The sequence below is a fragment of the Desmodus rotundus genome, chromosome 1 (genome assembly GCF_022682495.2).
Source record: "Desmodus rotundus isolate HL8 chromosome 1, HLdesRot8A.1, whole genome shotgun sequence".
Classification (NCBI taxonomy): Eukaryota; Metazoa; Chordata; class Mammalia; order Chiroptera; family Phyllostomidae; genus Desmodus; species Desmodus rotundus.
Window position 1 is genome coordinate 162,118,590 of NC_071387.1, and position 17,154 is coordinate 162,135,743.

The 17,154-nt window shown below is 43.5% G+C and overlaps 1 protein-coding gene across 3 annotated transcripts in view; it reads left to right on the forward strand.

Annotated features, from left to right (window-relative positions):
- Positions 1-13,989, forward strand: part of SERINC5 (serine incorporator 5) — a 97,418-nt gene extending 83,429 nt beyond the window's left edge. For 2 of the 3 annotated variants that reach the window (XM_024563498.3, XM_053912230.2), the window contains exon 12: positions 1,361-5,866. In XM_024563498.3, coding sequence (XP_024419266.3) covers positions 1,361-1,508 — 148 coding nt within the window. In that variant the 3' untranslated portion in view covers positions 1,509-5,866. Of the gene's footprint in view, positions 1-1,360; positions 5,867-13,476 lie in introns of those variants that run through there. The other variant, XM_024563499.4, reaches the window with a different exon arrangement.
- Positions 13,990-17,154: the final 3,165 nt, after the last annotated feature.

A 17,154-nucleotide genomic window follows, 5' to 3' on the forward strand; every position in this document is an offset into this window, starting at 1 on the left:
AAAAATGTTATTAAACTTATTGGGGTGACATTGGTTAATAAGATAATGTAGTTTATATATTATATGATACACCTGACTTTCCCTGTCGCAGCATAGAGATTCTTTTGTAATCATACAGATTCTTTCTGGATTATTCTTTGACCGATCCAAAGTTTCTGCTGGGTCATAGTCTGTTATAAATTGGGATATACGTGGGATGGACATTTAGGCTCATTGTCTTTCATTCATTCATTCATTCATTCATTCAACAAATATTGGGTGGCTCCTGTGTGCCACACTGCTTTAGGTGGCAGGGCTACCATTCTGTTGGGGGAGACCTGATCCTAATGAGACACAGTGTGTCAGATAGTGGTGAGTACAGGGGAGAAAAATGAAATGAGGAAGAGGAATAGGAATAATGTTGGGCTGGGGATGGTGGGGTTGGCGGTTTCAAACAGAGGGATGGGGGATTCTTCCCAGCCGTTCTCTTGAGGGAGAAAATAGGGAGGGAGCTTCTGAAGCTTCCCAGTGATACTTTGAGAATTCTTGGAAATTTTTGGCTTGAGAAGCTTAGAAAAAATGGAGGGAGCTATAATCAATCAGGCAGACGATAACACATGTTGTTGAGGATATGGAGAATTTGGAACCTTCTTACATTCCTGGTAGGATTGCAAAATGGTACAGCTGCTTTGGAAAACAGTTTGGCAGTTCTTCAAAATGTAAACATAGAGTCACGATATGATCTGGCAACTCTATTCCTAAATGTATGCCCAAGTGAAGAAAAAGCTCGTTTGTGTCCACACAAAAACTTGTACACAATGATGTACAACAGCATCATTGATGAAAAGTGGGAACAACACAAATGTCCATCAACTGATGATGGATGAACAAAATGTGCTGTGTCCAGACAATGGAATATTACTCAGCAACAAAAGGAATAAAGTGCTGACAAGTGCTACAGCATGGAAAAACCTTGAAAAAATTATGCTGAGTGGGAAAAGCCAGCCCCAAGAGGCCCCATGATTCCTTATGAAAATGAAAATGTCCCAAATAGGCAACTCCATAAAGACCAAAAGTAGAGAGCGAATGCTGGGGGCTGGGGAGAGGGGAGGAGACGGGAGGGTGGCTGAAGGGTGCAGGGTTTCTTTTTGGGCGATGAGAGTGTTCTAAAATGGATTGCGGTGGTGGTTACACACGTCTATGACATAATAAAATCCATGGAGTTGTGCACTTTAAACAGGAGTGAATTATATGTGAAGTCAGCAGGTAGGAAAAAGGAAAGGCTAGAGGGGCAGAAGCAGGGAGACACGTGGTAGAAGAGACCTTCTCCCCGCCTATTCTCTTCCAGCCATGATCACGGGTGACTCTCTCGTTTCCACAGCTATGAAAGTGCCAACATCGAAACCTTCTTCAGCGGGAGCTGGTCCATCTTCTGGGTCAAGATGGCCTCCTGCTGGATGTGTGTCCTCTTGTACCTGTGGACGCTGGTCGCTCCCCTCTGCTGTCCTACTCGGCAGTTCTACGTGTGAGGAGCTGAGCTGCCCCCTTGGTTTGGTGGGCCTGCAGGCTGGAAGTGACGTCCTTTGAACAAGTGTCCCGGGGGTCCGAGCAGTTGCCGGCACTTTCCGAAAAGCTGGCATCCCCTGGCTGGAGTGTGCTCGAAAAGGCTTTCAAAAAAAAAAAAAAATCACCTGATTAGCTTTTTAATTCTAAAATTTGAAAAGAAACTACAGGATTATCCTAAAAGAAGTGAAATTTTCAACTAGGCTGATCCTGAGTGATCATATATTTTGTTTGTATCTTGCCCCTAAAAACTGGAATAGTAGTTAGGCTAGTGGTTTTCTTCTGCATGTTTTTACCAAAACTGAGTTTGGAGTACAGCATCTTCTCACAGGGGTAGACATTTCCCTTGTGTGGCCTCTCATTTGTACCCTTGGAATAGAAAATGGGACCAAATCTTGAGTCCTCAGCCCCTGATGGAATGCAGACCCCTCCCCACACTTCAGCCTGCGGGAGCCTGCTCACAGGCCCCTGGTGAGTACAGGGCACAAGAGGATGCCCCTGCTTTTAACTGCCCCTGTGCTGCTTCCTCCTGGCCCCCTTTGGAGTTGTGATGCTGGCAATCACTTCTACCGTTGTCCTTCCGTACCCCTTCCCAGAGGTCTCCTCATCCTTTCTGGGATCAGCATCTTTGTTCTAATGTGAAAAAGCACAATTTGCTACTACCACCTGTGTCATCCCCCCACTGTGTTGTCACCACCTGACCCAGGTCACTGCAGTAATTATGACTCTCGTTTGTGGAATTATTCACATGATTATGGAACAATATTCATGTTGTTTGCTTTGTCTGAACGATAGAGAGCTGTAGTTCTTACTTGTTTGTGCTGTTAATAGTAATAATACCGTAGGACCTTACCTGAAAAGTTGCTTCCAGGCTGAAGCCTGCTGCGCCCTGCTTCAGTTGTTAAGGTCGGCCCCCCAGCTTCTCTTCCTCCTTGAGGCCTTTGGAATGGCAAAGGCAGAGGGCTTTCGATGCCCGGCCCATAGCAGCACCGCACTGTTGCTGCCTGTGGCAGTTGTCAGAGTGGATGTGCTGAGGTGAGGACGCCGGGGTCACAGGCAGCACCTCAAACGGAGCTGACCGGATGAGGCCTGTCGTACAAGTTGTAGACACCACCACATATACTTAGAAGGAAAGTCGGGTTGTGAGGGTACTTAATTAAGTCATAAATAACATCCACAGAAATGTTTTAAATGCTTGTAATACTTGTGAGATGTTAGACTTTGGGCAGCCGCCCAAGAAGAAGTCCATTTTCAGTGCTGATGTTCTGAGTCAGGAAGGAGTTGACTCCATGGAAAGTCCATTAGAGACTCCAGTGGAGACATCACGGGGACGCCCCTGTAGTGTGTCGTGCGGGATGGAAAGACTCCTCCACCTCCCTTCCAGAGAGGGTCTGAGACTGAGACGGTCCTGCCCCCTACAGTATGTTTGAGTTGGGCAGAACTGGGTTCCCCGTAAGCTGAGCTTCCATGTGCCAAAAGGCTGGCTTTGGAAATTAGTCAAATTCTTTGTTTCTCCTTTTTTGCCCTCCTCCTAAGAAAACAAGGAAGGAAAACAAATGCAATTGCTGAGTCCTCTAGGAACTTGCATTGATGACATTGTCTTGAGATTCAGTTATTAAAAGCACTTGTGAGAAAAAGAGCCTTTTTTTTTAGTCCAGGAGTTCTCTGCACTGAGCTGAGAGGGTGAAGGACAATCTGGAGCCACACAATGAATGTCTGTGGCAGGTCATTCATTGTGGGAGTAAGCTTTGTGGGTGGGGACAGGCTGATAGTGGGCTGTCTGTGTAGCCACAGCTCCCTGGCAGAGGCCCCTGGGTGCAGTGACAAAGGGCTCCGAGGAAGTGAGATTGGCTTTTAGGGAAGACCACAAGGAGAGGCAGATCAAGAGCTGGCATTGTATCAGCAACTACTTTTGTTATGTTTTCTTCCTGTTAGTGGGGGTCTGGCAGCCAGCCTTGTGACTTTTGAACTGGTCCTTATAGCAGGTCAAGGTCAAGCTGACAAGGCCATGTATTCTTTGGCTGGTCTTTGTTGACCCCTCCCCCTGCAGAAAGAAGCTCAGGGAGACACAAAGGAAAGAACGTTGCCAGTGGCGCCAGTGGCGGGGCCCAGGAGCTCCCTTCCTTAGCTGCCCAGCCAACCCACCCTTTCCAGATGCTAAGACTTGGTTTGTGGCCTGAAGTTCCTGTCTAAAATTTGGTCCAACACAAGTCTAGTTATAGTCACCTGGTTTCTATTCTCACTCAAGATTATCTGAATGATCAAGAGACACGTGGACACTCTGAGGACTGTGGGCATGTAAGTTGACTTTAGTGATTATTAATTGTAATAAATAATACTCAGGTGATGAGTCAACATTCAAATGCAGGTTTAAAGAACCTGCATTTTTGTGCTATTGTGGTTTAAGAAACTGGAAAAATTGTGCCAATTGCTTTGAGTTGCTATAATGATGCTGTTATTTGATAAATTCTTTTTTTAATGATAGACTTCGGCTTCCTACATCTTTTTGTACATGATTTTTTAAAAAAGGTGTTCCTAGAAGCTGCTGGTCAGATTCCTTTAGTCATGAAAGCCGGAAAAGTTTTTAAAACTCTGTATGTTTCATCTGTTCCATTCATCTGACGTGGAAAAAATTTCCCCTTTCATTTCCATGAGTAAAAAGACCAAGTGGGGGAAGGGCTTCTTTTGGGGAGTGTTGCTGAATACCTAGGCATGTCATCTGACTCAAGACCGGAGACTTTTCTAGCAAAGCTTTCTGACACCCTACTTTGTCCTTACTGGATTTTGTTTTTGTCGGTTTTGGTTTTGTTCTCACAGTCTTTTGGGAAATGGCTTGAAAGCATTGGTCGCCAGAAGTATTTGGAGCTCTTCTGCAGTGTGATGAACTGTGTTCGCGGGAGCTGTGGGAGGGGAGGGGAGGGTTACTGGGACTTGGGGTTCTGGTGCCCATCAGCAATGGCCAGCAGGGGTCTCCCACACCGGATTGTTCATTTCTAGCTCCTCAGAGGTTCCCTTGTTGTGGAAAACCTCCGTGTCGTGCTAATTCCATGGACCCCAGTTGTCACCTTCTGCCTTTTAAAATTATGTGCTTCATTTTGGCCAGAAGTTTACTACCATTGGTGCTTCATTTATCTGCAAAAAAGGGACTTCCAGAGCCTGTATTTGAGATGCCTGGGTTTTTTTCTCCCTTGACTACCTTTCTAGATAGCCTCTCATTTTGGTGCGCACTCGTGTTCTACCCCTCCTCGAAATGAAAGAGGGTTGATTCTGTGACTAAGAAGGGTGTGACCTTGGGCTGAGACACTGTATGCCCAGAGAGGACAGTGGGCTTTCTTTAACCAGAGAAAGTACAGCAGCCACTTGGTTCACGGAATTCTCTGTAGGACATTCTTCTTAATTTGCCAAGAGCACTAACTCCCTATGGCTTCGTTCTGAAGGCCGCTATGGTTCCTGCCATTTTTAATATAATTGTAAAGACTCAGGCATTTTGATACAGTGTTGCATTTCAGGCAGAGATGGACTCTCTAATGTTAGACCTACTCTGCAGGATTAGAAAGCTATTTATTTACACAGATCTTCTGAATTAAGGCTAGCCATTCTCAAGAGCTTTCTCTCATTTCTTCGTTAGTAAATCATTTGCAGAGGTGTTCCTTGGAAATATGTGACTTTTACCAAAGAGGTTTTTTTGTTTTTAAAGTAAAATCCTTTCAGCAAAACCTTAATTGGGGAAGGGTAGACTAAGAATGCATATGTCTAAATTCACTTCTGTAGGAGTTTACTCATATTTATGTGAGTAGGATGATGGAAGAATTCTTGAAGGCAATCCTTTGGCGTGAAGGATCCTGGCAAATTCCAGATAAAGAAAGCTTGTAGCAGATGTGTAATATATGTCTTGAGAGCTATTTATAAGAAATTTAAGAGGATTGTTTGTTTTCCTTAATTAAAGATTTAAGGGTCTTTTTTACTTTACAAAAAAATCTCTACAAAAATTTTATAGCCATAAGTTTGTTAATTTTTTTAACTTTCCTGAAACAATTAGCTGTAGCCAAATTATGTGCTTATGTATTATAATATTAGAATTTTGAAAATGTAATATATGTGGTAAATCTACTGTTTGAAATTTGTAAGTGTCAGATGTGGTTAGAATTTTGGTAACTTTTTAAGTAATTTTTCCCCCATTGGTCACAGAAGCAACTATGGATTTATATTTGTTTTGTGAATGCTAATTTTTCTATGAAGTGTCTGAGTTGACCAGTCTTTTCCTATGTAGAACACTCAAAACTTGTTAATTCTGTACTGTAATAAAACTTTCCATTGAAAAACATGTTGTTTTCTCTCCCTTTCTGTTGGATACATTTGTAATTAAAATCTTTTAAGTAGTGTTTTCCAAGATGTTTCCCTCAAATGTTAGTCAGCTCTCTCTTAAGCTTTTTAGAATCTTGTGGTTCTTGAGAACAAAAATACAAACAGGAAAACCCAAGCTTTTTAGCTTCTCTCTGGCTGAAAGCTCCCTCGTCCTGCTTCCTTTTTAAATATTCTTATGCGAGTAAGTCTTTTTTATTTAAAGAGTACCTTTTTAAGATTTTTACTTATGTAGAGAGAGGGGGGAAGGAAGGAAGGAAGGAAGAGAGGGAGAGAAACATTGATGTGTGAGAGACACATTAATCTGTTGCTCCAAAAGCCCCCAACTGGGGACCCGGTGCACAGCCCCGCCCTGTAACCCTGAGTAGGAATCGAACCAGCAGCATTTCCAGTTGCAGGCCGGTGCCCAATCCACTGAGACACACGAGCCAATGTTAAGAGGAAGTCTTTGAAGAAGGTAATGTGAGTCCTCCAATGTGGTTCTTTTTCAGTATTTGGGTATTCTAGGTCTTCTGCATTTCCCTTTAAAGTCTAGAATTAATTTGTCAATTCCGTTGATTGGGATGTCATTGAGTCCTTCAATCAGTTTGTAAAGAATTGACATCATAACAATAGTAGGTATATCTTTCATGTACATAGATCTTTAAAATTTTCTGTACTAGTATTGTATAGTGCTTATGTTTTTATTAAAATATCTTTACGGGATTTAACCTTGATGATTCTAATCATTTTCATGAGGTTAATTTCCTGAATTTTTTTGTGTATCACATAGCCAGGATTTACTGTCTTCATCGTTTTTAAGTGTACAGTCAGTATTACTAAGTACACTCCTACTGTGCGACCGACCAGTCTCCAGCGCTGGTCTGGCTTAGAACTGAGACTCCGCCCCATCGACCTCAATCCCTCCTTTTCCTCTCCCACCGGCTCCTGGAAACTACCATTCTGCTTTCTGTCTCTGAATTTGTGTTTGCTCCATTCCCTGCTCGCCGCCGCCCCCCCCCCCCACCGTGTTTTTTCCCAGATAGATACCGTTGGCTTTCCATGTTTCATTTATCCTAGATGTGCTCTAGGGCTCACCATTTTTTGTTGTAAACGTTATCCATGGGTTTTGGGTTGTGCTGCCTACTTGCTTCCTTTTAACATGGAAATTCAGGAAGATCCAAAACTATGTTCTACCATCACCATCATTTTTCCATTCACTCTTGAATTAAACTGCAGTAAGGCTTTCATATGCACCTTTTCTCAGAAACTGCCCTTCGGGGTCATTGGTAATCTCCATGGTGCTGTGTCCATTGTCCTCATCTTACCTGATGTATTGGAAGCACTTGACACTTAATTATAAATAAACCTTACTCATACTTAACTTTTACATATAGTTATCCCCACAGTTTGAAAGTGATTATTGTAGTTACTATTTTTCTGTTCACATTGCACTTCAGATCACAGGAGAGACCAGTAACTTGTCTTTTTAGTCTCTCTCACGTCTGCACCCTCAGAACCACACCCAGGGGTCCCTCCCTGGAAACACCAGCCATCCGTGACTGGACCTGACTTGGTTCTTAGCTCCACCTTCTGGGTCACCCCAACTTAACTACAGGTACAGGGCCTGATTTGCAGATGAATAGTTTGCTCAGCCTGCTTCCCAGCCCTAAATGGTTGGGAGCCCAGTGACTTTCTTTCGAACTGTTGGTTTAGTGCAAGCGGGCTGTGTTTTTGTTAGTGCAGTTCTCTTAAAAACCTTGTGTTTTCTCTGTATTCACTAAGTTAGATAAAAACCATTCCAGCCACCTTTTCCAGATACATCCCCTTCTCTTTGGAAAACAGGTCTGCATGTGCTAATACCCTAATTCTGCCCACGCTCTTTTATCTAGCTGAGAAGACTAGGAAGTACACTTTTAAGATTCTTAGAAAGCTTTTTTCTAGTCAGGAGTATTTGAGAAGCATTTCCTTAAAATTTTCTGAGAGTTTAACAAGGAGCTTTATCTTGACCCCAAGGTCACATTTAAAAAAAGCATTTAATCCAATATACTCAAATATTATTTTAACCTCTGAAGTCACATTTGACTTGTGGCATCTTAGCAATGATAAGTAATAAAAGTGTTGAAAAATACTTCATTGAATATTTCAGATGTATTATTATATAAATAGTTTAGAAAACTACACATATAGTGTGATCCAAATCCTGTGTATATGAACTATTAAAGTTATTCTGACAGCCTTTGTAATGGTAAGACTTATTCAAGACTGTTGCAATAGGGGTTTTGTAAAAGGGCAGAGAGCTCAGGTTCAACTCGGAAAACAAGGGCAAGTGGGGATTTATAGCTAACGAGCAGAGGGAGGGGGTCCAGTGGATGGAAAATTGAAAGAGGAGGCACCAGATAAGGGGATTCTTATTAAAGGTAGGCCAAGAATTTTTCCATCAAAGGTGGGGGATGAGGAGCTTGATCGGATTTTAAGGGTGGAGGGGGGTGGGAATCTCACTAAGACCGGGCCATGCGGGCACATGGTAAGTGAAAGGGTAAAGCCAGTGCCCTTTGCTATTGCGGCACCACTTGCCAAGCAGGCCTGTGACCTTGTTGAACACGACTGCCATTGTACTCTTCTGAGCTTTTGTCCCCGGGACTGGAAAATACTGGAAGCAAGAACTAACTGCTCCCTGCAGCCACAGGCAGAAGGTAACGCTGGAACAAACTGCAGCCTCTGTTACAAGGCCCCAACAGTCCAGGGCCACACAGCAGCAAGCCCCCTCGTCTTTTAATCCAAGTATAATCCAATAGAAGTTCAAAGTTCCCACCCCTCAAGGCTGGTGTGTCTCTCCACACCATGTCCCTCTCCTTTCTTGGAGAGTGAATAAAAACTTTACTCTCTACCCTTCCTTCTCTGTGAATTCTTTCACAGCCTGCATCACCGGCCACCCTAACAGTAAAGACAGGATGGACATAGAAGGGCCAAGGTCAGGGCCTAGTCAAGATGAATACCCAGAGGAACCTGACTAAAGTTTGGTCAAGGTGAGGGTCTTGGTCAGAACACATGCACACTTGCCCACTCAGAGAAAATGTACCGAAGGGTTCGCCCACTGCATTGTCTGCACAGCAGCTCCCCTGTCCTGCCTGCTCTTCCCCCTCCATACTTTGGGGATTGTTCTCCTGGTATAGCAGGAGCAGCTATGTTCTTCCCCCCAAATTGTCATAGCTACAGTAATTGATCAGGAGTGGACTTCTCCATCGAAGCTGGGCATTCAGCCTCTCTGGAACTTTGGACTTGGGACTGAAAAAGTACAGCTGTAGGCTGGCAATTGTATCAAGCCAAGGAGGTGGGAAACTTGAAAGATGTTAGTGACTTTTAGGTTTTATGGACACAGGGGAAAAGACAATTTGCAGGAAGCTACAGAATTAAAACAGTTGTGTAGAGCAGTTGTGAAAGCAAAAAGCGGGGCAGAGAGGGGGAGAGAATGAATTTCTGAAGGTGGTTCAGTCCCCAGTTCTAATCCACTTCAGAGGCCCAGCTTAAATAATGATGATAGTCAATGTTTGTGTATCTGGCATAATTCTCACAAATGATCCTATAGACCAAGGATCCCCAATCTCTGGGCTGTGGACTGGACTGGTTAGGGAGTGGTTAGGAGCCAGGCCGCACAGTGGAAGGTGAGCTTGAATGTAATGTGCTTGAATCATCCCTAAACCATCCTCCGCAACCCTGGTCTGTGGAAAAATTGTCATACACGAAACCAGTCCCTGGTGCCAAAAAGTTTGGGGATCGCTGCTATAGATGTTACTGTTCTTTCTAATTCTCATTTGTATGTGAGAGAGAAAAGTAAACTTCTTAAAATCCTTACTTAAATGCAATTGTTTTTTCAACTCTGTTTTCAGAGTTTGCCAAATCCCACCACTTCTCTCTACCTCTTTCCCATCTTCTTTTACCAACCTCACCCACCCAGTGTAGTCCAATAATTCCTTTTCCTTTGTAGAGCTTTCTCTTGGCTTCTCTATTTGGATAACGATTTATATCACTAAGGAATTGCATTTGAGTAACAGAGACTGGACCTCAGTAACTTAAACACCTGAGATTTTGGTTCACATCTCAAGGATGTGAACCAAAGCTTATCGTGAATTTACTGGCTTTTCTTCTGTGGCCTCTAGGGGCTGCTTTGCAGACCCATCTGATTTACCTTCCAGGCAAAAGACCCAGGAAGGGCTGAGGGCTCCCTAGGGAGGGGCACGTTGCATTTCAAGGCAGGAAATATGAGGGTCTGGAATACCTTGTTATTGCCAGAAGATAATACTTTCAAAGCCCCTTTGTTGACAAGCTGTTATTTCTAGTAATGAATTTTTATCTAGAAATAAGGTCTGTGATTATTACAGTATTTTGTGTGTGTTTTTCTGCCTTTTAAGGTGAGTGAAGAGACTGATGAGTATGACATAATATTAATACAAATTCAGAAGTTAAGGTAATTAAATTCGAAACCAATGTTTAAATGTTTAAGTTATAATTTATTAAATTTATAAGGTAAACTTTAGATTTAGTGTGTTTTAACTGTTTAGAAAGATTTTTGTCTACAGAATTTTGTTAGGTATTTGAAGGGCTTGAGAAAATTAAATATATATATTAGATTGTATTTTTAAATTTCCAGAATTTATTATTTAAAAATATTTTATTGAGGGATGGAAATGGGAGGGAGGTGGGAAGGGCTGGGGATTAGGCTGGGGTGGGGGGAAAAGGCAGAGAACTGTACTTGGATAACAATAAAATTAGAGGAGAAAAAAATTTTTTTAAAATTAATTAAAAATAAAAATATTTTATTGTTTGTGCTATTACCATTGTCCTCATTTTTCCCCCTTTGCCCCCCTCCACTCAAGGACCCCTACCCCTTTCCCACAGTCAATCCCCACACCATTGTCCATGACCCCATGTAACAGTACAGAGCATGGGTCCACTGATAATAGGAGAACATCCTCACAACCCTGCCTACAGGCAGGGAGAGTGGATGGAACAGCATTTAAGATATTGCATAGCAAAGGCAAGTTAATAGCTGTGCCTCTCTGAAAGGAAGATTTTGGAAGCTTCAGAATTGTGTACGTGACTACGAAAATGCACAGTGACTTGTGACATAGCCAGGGGGAGGATGCCCTCACCAAATGCCCGTGTGCCCCTGGGAACTTTTGCCCTAACTAAAGTGGCAGCAGGAAGAGGGTCAAAGATATAGGCAATCTGATAAAAATGGGGGACACTAATGCCAGACACTAATGTACCGTGGGAAGGGCCAGATATGAGATCACATAGGAAGTTCCCAGTTGAGCATTTAAATTAGAGGGATTGAAGGTCAAAGGGGAGTCACGAGGTCAGGAGGTCTGCTGGAAGTCTGCCTGGAAAGGATGGTTGCAGAGCTGGCAGTGCTGCGCGGACCTGCCTAGCCACCCAGACTCATGAGAGATGCTTGGAGCTGAACTGTAACTGGGAATGCTGAGCTGCAGACTTCTGCTTTTCTGAGAGACATACCTCTGAGCAGCATATTCTGAAATTGGCCTGGTTTGGCACAGGGAGGCAGGACTATGTGTTATTGGGTGTTTTTAAAGGGGGCGGGACTTGCCCTGGCTGGTTGTGGTCCCCAGTAGGGGGTGTGCAAGAGGCAACCACACACTGATGTTTCTCCCCCTCTTTTTCTCCTTCCCTTCCCCTCTCTCTAAAATAAGTAAATAAATAAAATCTTTTAATAAATAAATATATAAAATATAAGTTGAAACAACTTCTTTCAGTGCATAGAAGTGGTCTTCAAACATAAGGAAAATTCAGATGACATGGGTGTATCAGTCAGTGTATAATATACTTGTTACAGTTATACTACGTTACAAGTATGAAGCCTCCAAAAGCCTCAGTGGTTTAGTGACTAAAGTTCAGTTCTTGCTCATGTCACATGTCTATCGTAGTCTGTCTGTAGCTCTGCTCTGAGTTTTCTTCACTCTGAGAGCCAGACGGATGCTGATAAAGTGTTGCAATATAGGCTGCTTTGACAGGGATTATTCTGAACTGAAGGCAATTGAGAAGAAGCAGATAGAAGAAAAGCTCTCTGCTTTCCCCCTATTTTTCCTAAAAGCAAAAAGAACATAAGTTTACAAAGCTGGCCCCTTCTCTTTATGGAAAAGACACAAGTTGATCTCTGGAGACAACTTTAAACCCTTATCAATGAAGAAGGCACTACCTCAAATCTGCGTAACAAACCTTATTTTTGTCCACCTTACTCTCCCTGGTTACCTTTTATAACTGGCCACCCCACAGCTTTTGTCTTTAGTGAAAGATGATATAAGCCTGAGTCCTAAGCCACTCCTAAGAGTTACTCTTCTTCCCTGGTACATCCCATGTGTACATGAGGTGCACATGTTAATAAACTTTTGTCTGTTTTTGTTTTAAATTTTTTACTTGTTTTTTAGAGAGAGGGGATGGGAGAGAGAGAGAGAAAGAAACATTGATTGGTTGCCTCTCACACACCCCCTACTTGGAACCTGGCCCACAACCCAGGCATGTGCCCTGACTGGGAATAAAACCAGTGACCTTTCAGTTCATAGGCCATTGCTCAATCCACTGAGGCACACCAGCCAGGGCTGTTTGTTTTTCCTTTGTTATAGGGTCTTGGCTAAAAACTCAGAAAGATAGTGTTACTGGCAAGATGATGAGACCTCGGTTCTTGTCTTCTGGAAGGAAGGATTTCAAGTTTAGTAAAGCAAGAATTTATTGGCTACAGCAAGAGCACACTCAGGACAGTGAAGCAAGGAAGGGCCTAGCATAGAAGAGACAGCAGGAGAGCCTAGGCAGGGCTGCCTTTGCTCACTGGGAAGTCAGAGAAAAGGGGAGCCTTGGAGACAGGTTCGCCTGGGATGAGCTGCCACTGCCCATCGCTCCCCTGGTTGCAAGTCTCATGGGGTCCCTTAGAGGTTAGGAGATACACACCTGTGGGGGAAGAAGGAGGAGAAGGCAGAGGCACGGACATGCTCCCCAGAGGCAGAGTGTGCCCTGGATCCTTTGTCCTTCAGGTTTTAGCTCTCTCTTGCAGGTGAGAATCTTAGGGGAGGTTTAATGAGACTATTCATCAGCTTCCCAGGTGTGTCCTTTCAGGGTCTTGGTCTCCACTGATTGGTCAGTGTCAGGCAAGGGTGTCTTTAATCAATGCAGCTGCTCCTAAATCAGCCATGGTGTTGTTTGTCTGGTTTTGGCAGCTTTTCTGGCCCCCAAGCTAAAACACACTGAGGCCTAGATGTTATCTCTAGGGAGGAAAGATTGGGAGGTCTAAACTACGGGAACAGTGATATGAAAGATGAGGAAGTCCAAACCACGTGACCAGCAATATGCTCCGGGAGGAAAGTTTACGCTGGGGGCGAGGTCCTTGCTTTCCCAGTTTTGCCCCTGGGTAGGCACCTGGGGCTTTCCATCCTGGTGACCTCCTGTGCCTGGGCCATCATCCTAGTGTCTCATGTCTCAGAACCTACCACAGGAGAGGAAAATTACTTTTCCTCCCCAACAGCATGCCAATACATTTTTTTTTGTTCTGTTTTTCCTTTCTCAATCTTTTTTGTTGGACAGGTCCCAGCCCAGAACTTAAAAGGATGAAGGAAAATTATTTTTCTCTCCTGCACTATTACCATGGAAGAGAGGAAGAGAACATGGCTGAACTACATGGTGACTCCTCAAGCTTCTGCTTAAGGGTGGCACACAGCACTTCTGTTATCGTCACATGGATGACAGCAAGTGTCATGGACAATCTCGAGGTGAACAGGGTGAAGCTATGTACCCTCCCACAAGGAGTTTGTCACATAATCACATAACCAAGGCTGATGCAAGGTGGCAGGAAGGTGTTACCCTCCCTCCGGATAGGATAGCAATTATTTTGAACAATAATGTACCATCATGGAAATTGAAATTTTTAAAAATTCTAGCAGTTTACTTTTTTTCCCTGTCACATACATTGCCAATGTGTCCTAGCATACAGAAGTGATTGTTTTTGGATGTTGGAATTGTGATGATTTCATCTTCATTCTTTGAAAATTTCCATAGTGCATATATTGGTATATTTCTTTTGTAGCTTGATTAAAATTTATAAATTTCGTTTGGACAAAAACAATGAACAACTAATTTGTTGTATTTTAAAGGAAGACTTTTTAAACTTTTTTATTTTTAGAGAGAGGGGAAGAGAGGAAGCAAGAGGGAGAGAAACATCTGTTTGTGGTTGCCTCTCATGTCAGGGACCTGGCCCACAGCCCAGGCATGTGCCCCGACTGGGAATCGAACTGTTGATCCTTTCGTTCTCAGGCTGGCCCTCAATCCAATGAGCCACTCCAGCCAGGGCTAAAACAGTGTTTTAGAAAGATACATCTCACAACATTGAAGGAAAAAATATAACTGGAGAGGTTGCGTTTTATTTTATTTTTTAAAAATATTTTATTTATTTATTTTTTAGAGAGAGAGGAAAAGAGGGAGAAAGAGAGAGGGTGAGAAACATCTATGTGAGAGAAGCATCAGTTGGCTGCCTCCTGCCTGGACTGGCCTGGACCGGGAATTGAACCCAAAACCTAGGCATGTGCCCTGACTGGGAGTTGAACCAGTGACCTTTTGCTTTGTGGATGACACCCAACCGAGACATACCACTGAGCTTGTATTTTAGGTATATCTCCATTCAGCCTGTCCACTTAAAAAAAGTGTGGCTATGAAATGGAATGTGTTTGTTAAATCAGTAAATGATGAATGGTGGTTAGTTGGCTGGGGCGAGCAAAGTCTCGTGATAGCTCAGAGACAGCCTGCATTACAAGATGCATTCTTTTGTGGTTATCTGGCTGATGTCATGAAATTCTGACTTTTGCCAGTAGGGAAGATTGTATTTCTCCTTGGCAGGAAACTTCCTATTTAATACATTTTGGATCTCATTGCATATTGTTACAGCAAAACTTTTGTGCTTAATTAATTCTTCATTTGCTTCTGATTTTAGAGTCAGTACTGATCTTACTGATGAACTAGCTTTTTATAATCCAAGCTGGATCTCTGCCTAGTTAGATTTTCTGCCCCAATTCTACTTGGTGGTCAAGATTAACTCAGATTTTCAGTTCTCTCCCCATCCCCACCATTTTGGCTTTTCAGTGTATTCAACTGAATTTTGATAATAATGAGCCTAAAGCATTCTTTTCTTCCTCTTTGAAAAATGTGTATGGTGGAAGGAAATGAAGATGATCTGGACCAGAACAATAAAGGCTATCCAGGGCTTTCTGCACATAGCAGGGGATCATCCACCATTCCTTGCACTTGGCAGACTCAAAGTCAGGGAGAGGTGTGGAAAGGCTTCGTAGTCGGAAAAAGGAAGACTTCGGTTATATTCTGATTGGACGTTGGTGGCCCAGGGAAGCTACAGGCGGGTTAAATAGCAGTGGAGCACCCCACATGATTGGTCAGAGTGTATATTTGGCTTTATCCAGTTAGTCCTAAGCTGAAAGTGGGGGCAAAAATTAGGGAAGCTGTCAGTTATTAATCAGGTCCTGGCTCTTTTGGGTTGATTGCTACAAAGGTTAGTACTTGGCTTTCTGGCCTTGTTACTACAGGGTGTGGATCAAAGTTCTATTTTTATGTATAGGTTGGCCATTGTCCATTTGTATATTCCATAGCTCATAACGATACCTGTATCTCCCTCCTTTACTGGGAACTTTTAAAAAACTTAAATTCGCCTGGTTAAAGAAGGGGGGTCAGTTGGCCCTATGCAATTATCAGTTAGTAACTTTTCCGTTCCCTTGTTTGTGTCAGACTTACGTCACCATCACTGTCTTTGTTTCTTACACTGCCGAGCACCTACCATGAGCTAGTGCCAGCCTCAGCGCTAGTGCCACTCGCATCGCCTCAGTGAGACCTCCCACCACTTCTCTGAGGTAGGCACAGTCACACCTCAGTTCTCAAACATCTTCCGTCTTGAACAGTTTGGTTCTCCAACAGCCTTCCAGAACGAATTAAGTTCGAGAGCTGAGCCTATTTTACAAATGAGGAAACTGAGGCTCAGAGCTGATATCTCACAGTGTTTGTACAGGGAGTAAGTGACAGAGAACCGGAACTCAGGCTGAGGCAGGAGAAAAGGAAGAGAGGGAAAAACCCCAGGTATGTGCGCTGACCAGGAGTCGAACTGGCGACCTTTCACTTGCAGGAGGACGCTCAACCGACTGAGCCACACGGGTCAGGCCCACAAAGATTTTGAAAGCATGCAATACCTGACTATTTAGTCATGGGCACCGATCTCTTTTCCCTTACTTAGATTGTCCAATTAAAAAAATGACAATAGCCAACGAAACAATAGCTGTCTGGTGTAAATAAATCAAAATCATACCTAACTTTTTTGTCAGATTGGCAAAAAATATATTTTTTGGTGTGCTGCAGAATTTTAGTAATTAGCTTATGTGTGCCAGGAGATGAAAAGAGTTGAAAATCGCTGTTCTAGGAGATGGACCCCCCACTGCCAGGCCAGAGGAAGCCTGGCTCTGTGATGTTTGTTAATGAGTGTGTGAATAGCTGGGATGGGATGCCAGCTGAGTCCTGGCTGCTTCAGGGCCACCAGAGGAGTGTGTGACATCCTCTTGGAGGTAAGCCACCAGTTTCTGAGTTCTGTGGCTAAGCTTCTGCCTACAGTATTGGAGAAAGCAGGTGAGTACTCTCTTGCACTCCCTGCCTCACCCACAGGGTGTGGAGATATGGCATCCAAGTCCCAGACACAGAAATGGGAAAAATGGACTGGAGTTTCCCGTGGCATCTGTAGTGATCTGGACTGACTGGGCCTGTTTACCATCTGTTCCGTTAGTGGAGGGGTGCACAGGGCTGGATAATCCATTTCTATCCCTTTCCAGGAAACTATCAGTGTTATAGATGGAAGGCCTAGAGAAAATATCCTCAGCACAAGAGGGAATGGAATATCTCTGGCCCTCACTCTGACAAGAAAGCCTGATTCTAAAGTTTGTAAAGGTGATGGAATTGAATTTGCTTTTGGCTGGGGGCCAAAGACAAGGGGCCTGATATTGCCTTGCTGCAGCAAAGAGGAGGCTTTCTGCCCCGCCCCACGCCCCAGTCCTCCCCAGCACGGGTTTCCCAGATGAGGCCAGTAATTTCTATTGCATTTGTGTGGAATTGACATCTTCTATCCCTTCCTATGTTGAATTAACGTTGTGACCATCCTGTTAAGCACCCTAATCAAGAATTTCCTCTTTTTAGGAAGAATTTCCCCATTTGTCAGCAGGGGCA